Raw genomic sequence first — 2500 nt, forward strand, 5'->3', positions numbered from 1 at the left:
AGATTTCCTTTTGGTTCGTATATTTACAAGGTGCCCTTTAAAAAAAAAGATATGACTATATGAAATATATTTAGTGATTTCTACTATTATTCTGAAAATAATTTGGGGAAAAATTTTTTGTAATAACTGATACGCTTAGAGACAATTACATTTTCTACTCTTTGAAGGGTATCTTTACATTGCATAAGTAATTTTCACTAAGCACATCAGCATACTTAACTTTTTTTAATAACATTTCAAGGTGTTATTTTTTCCCAGTATGGAGGAAATGTGGTGTCAGTGGTTTTAAGTGGAACATATGCTACTAAAATAGCCCTGGCTTAACATTCTACTTTGTGTTGTGCGTTTGTTTAGGCACCTTAACAACGAACATGCGTTGGATGACCGAAGCACTGCACAGTGTCGAGTGCAAATGCAGGTGGTGCAGCAGTTAGAGATACAGGTTTGTCAAGGGCTCGCGTGGTGGACTCCTTTCTGACTTCCGGTCTTTAAATCAAGTACCGGGCAGATCCTGTGTCTTTTAACACAATAATGCATAGAAATAGGTGGAATTTTAGATCATTTATAGTGATAGAAATGATTGATATCTCAGGATGGATTGCTGTAGCTTAAGGTACTTACTTACCACTTAGACTTATTATCATCTTTAGACTATATGATATACATTTGGCTATCTCAAAGGAGTCAAATCCAAGTTTTCCCTAAGAAAGTTTAGACCAAACCACCCAATTGGATATGATTTTATCACAGAAACAGTTTTTACATGAGCTAATCTTGATTTTTTTCATGAGATTTTATAGCAAAAAGCCTTTATCGTATCATGCCTACAATTTAATACTCTAAAAAAAATCTTTCTCTTTTCTACCTCTAGTGTATTTTTAATTGAAGAACTTACAAGAATCCTTGTCTTGGAATAATGGCAAATCATGTATAATGTCACAGATGGTAATATGTGTATTGTATCAAATGCTGCTAACTTAAATAAAAGACATTACTGTTAATATTGAAACAGAATTTGGCCAAAAATAAATAGAGCCTATAAAACTGATCAGAAAGCAATTGTATCCCCCTCAGTATCATTTTTGCTGCATATTTCCTAACCCTCTAAGTCTTCCTCTAATATTTCATCTTAATGATGGTTTTTTTCTCAATCAAACCAATACCTTGTTTCATTTAATTAAACGTACAATTTCTTTGTTTTCACACTTGCTACATCTTAAATTGTTTTAAATTCATCATTCACTAAACACATAAATGTCATTGCTTTTTTCCAAGGAGCTCCTAAAAATATTTTGACTTGTAAAAAAATCAAGAACACATAAAAAGCATCATTGCTGCTGTTGTTTAAAAATCTTTTTTGTGACCCTGTTTACCATTTATAAAAGGTAGACTAAAACATAAGAGTTCGGCTGATGAGACCATCTGCAGTGTGACCAATTATGCCTTCTTTTTTTTTTGTCTGCTGTGTCTGACTGATGGAGAAGTAAGGTCCGTCACTTGTAATGAGACCCAGTGCAAGTGTAGATGCCTACTCTGAGTCAGAGTTCAGCGTTTCACACTGCCTGGTCTCTGTCACTCTATTGAATTAGATTGATGATGGCAGATTGCAGGGGGCACTAACTGGACCTCAGTGGGAACGCATGAAGTGTGGAGACAATCCTGGCAGGCACTTCGCTTTGAGAACCCTTCACCCTTTCACAGCTGCTGGCACTAGTCCATTGCTAACAGTGTCCACAGGACTTTAAAGAGACACCATGGGCCTTCTAATTTATGGTTTCAGTAACTTGTTACTGTCGAGGCAACTCTGACCTCAATTCTCTTATTGACAAAAAGATGAAGTGTTATTTGTTTTCTCTGACCTTTTAGCATAAGGCAAGCTATAAAAGTTTTTCCCTGCTCCATAGCTAAAGTTGTGTTTCCCCTCAGATAAGTTCCTACGGACACAGACTTTTACATGCAAGAATCATTACTCGGAGACAAGCTCAATGATAAGATGTATCACTGCAGCAAAATAGCTGTATCAGTCATTTCTAAAATGCTTCTGATCTCACTTTTTCTTAACAGCTTTCTAAAGAACGCGAACGTCTTCAAGCAATGATGACCCACTTGCACATGCGACCCTCAGAGCCCAAACCATCTCCCAAACCTGTAAGTGCATATTGCTTTATAAACAGTAAATAGCTCTAGCGATGTAACAGACTAAGAAAATGAACAATTTAGCGACAGTTAGAAAACAATGAGTGTGGTGAGAAATACGGCAATAAAATGAAAGTAAAATGTAATCGCTGGTCAAATTGTATGTTTCTTTTAAAGTAATGCTATCTTTTACAAAATCTATCCAATCTACACCATGGGTGACACTAAACAAAGTACACCCATCAGTACAGAAATCACTGCCTTGAGGCTGAAGCCGTAGAGAATATCTTTCTGTGATAGGTTTACAGTTATGGAAAAGAAACCCATTTTTGAGCACCCTGAAAGGCAGAACAGTACAAATCAC

General features: G+C 36.1%; 1 protein-coding gene across 2 annotated transcripts in view; it reads left to right on the forward strand.

Moving 5' to 3' along the window:
• Positions 1–2500, forward strand: part of FOXP2 (forkhead box P2) — a 673273-nt gene that overhangs the window by 623788 nt on the left and 46985 nt on the right. For both annotated transcript variants that reach the window (XM_018046611.1, NM_001285654.1), the window contains 2 exons: positions 355–442; positions 2065–2148. In XM_018046611.1, coding sequence (XP_017902100.1) covers positions 355–442; positions 2065–2148 — 172 coding nt within the window. The remainder of the gene's footprint in view (positions 1–354; positions 443–2064; positions 2149–2500) is intronic.

The sequence above is a fragment of the Capra hircus genome, chromosome 4, assembly GCF_001704415.2.
Source record: "Capra hircus breed San Clemente chromosome 4, ASM170441v1, whole genome shotgun sequence".
Classification (NCBI taxonomy): domain Eukaryota; kingdom Metazoa; phylum Chordata; class Mammalia; order Artiodactyla; family Bovidae; genus Capra; species Capra hircus.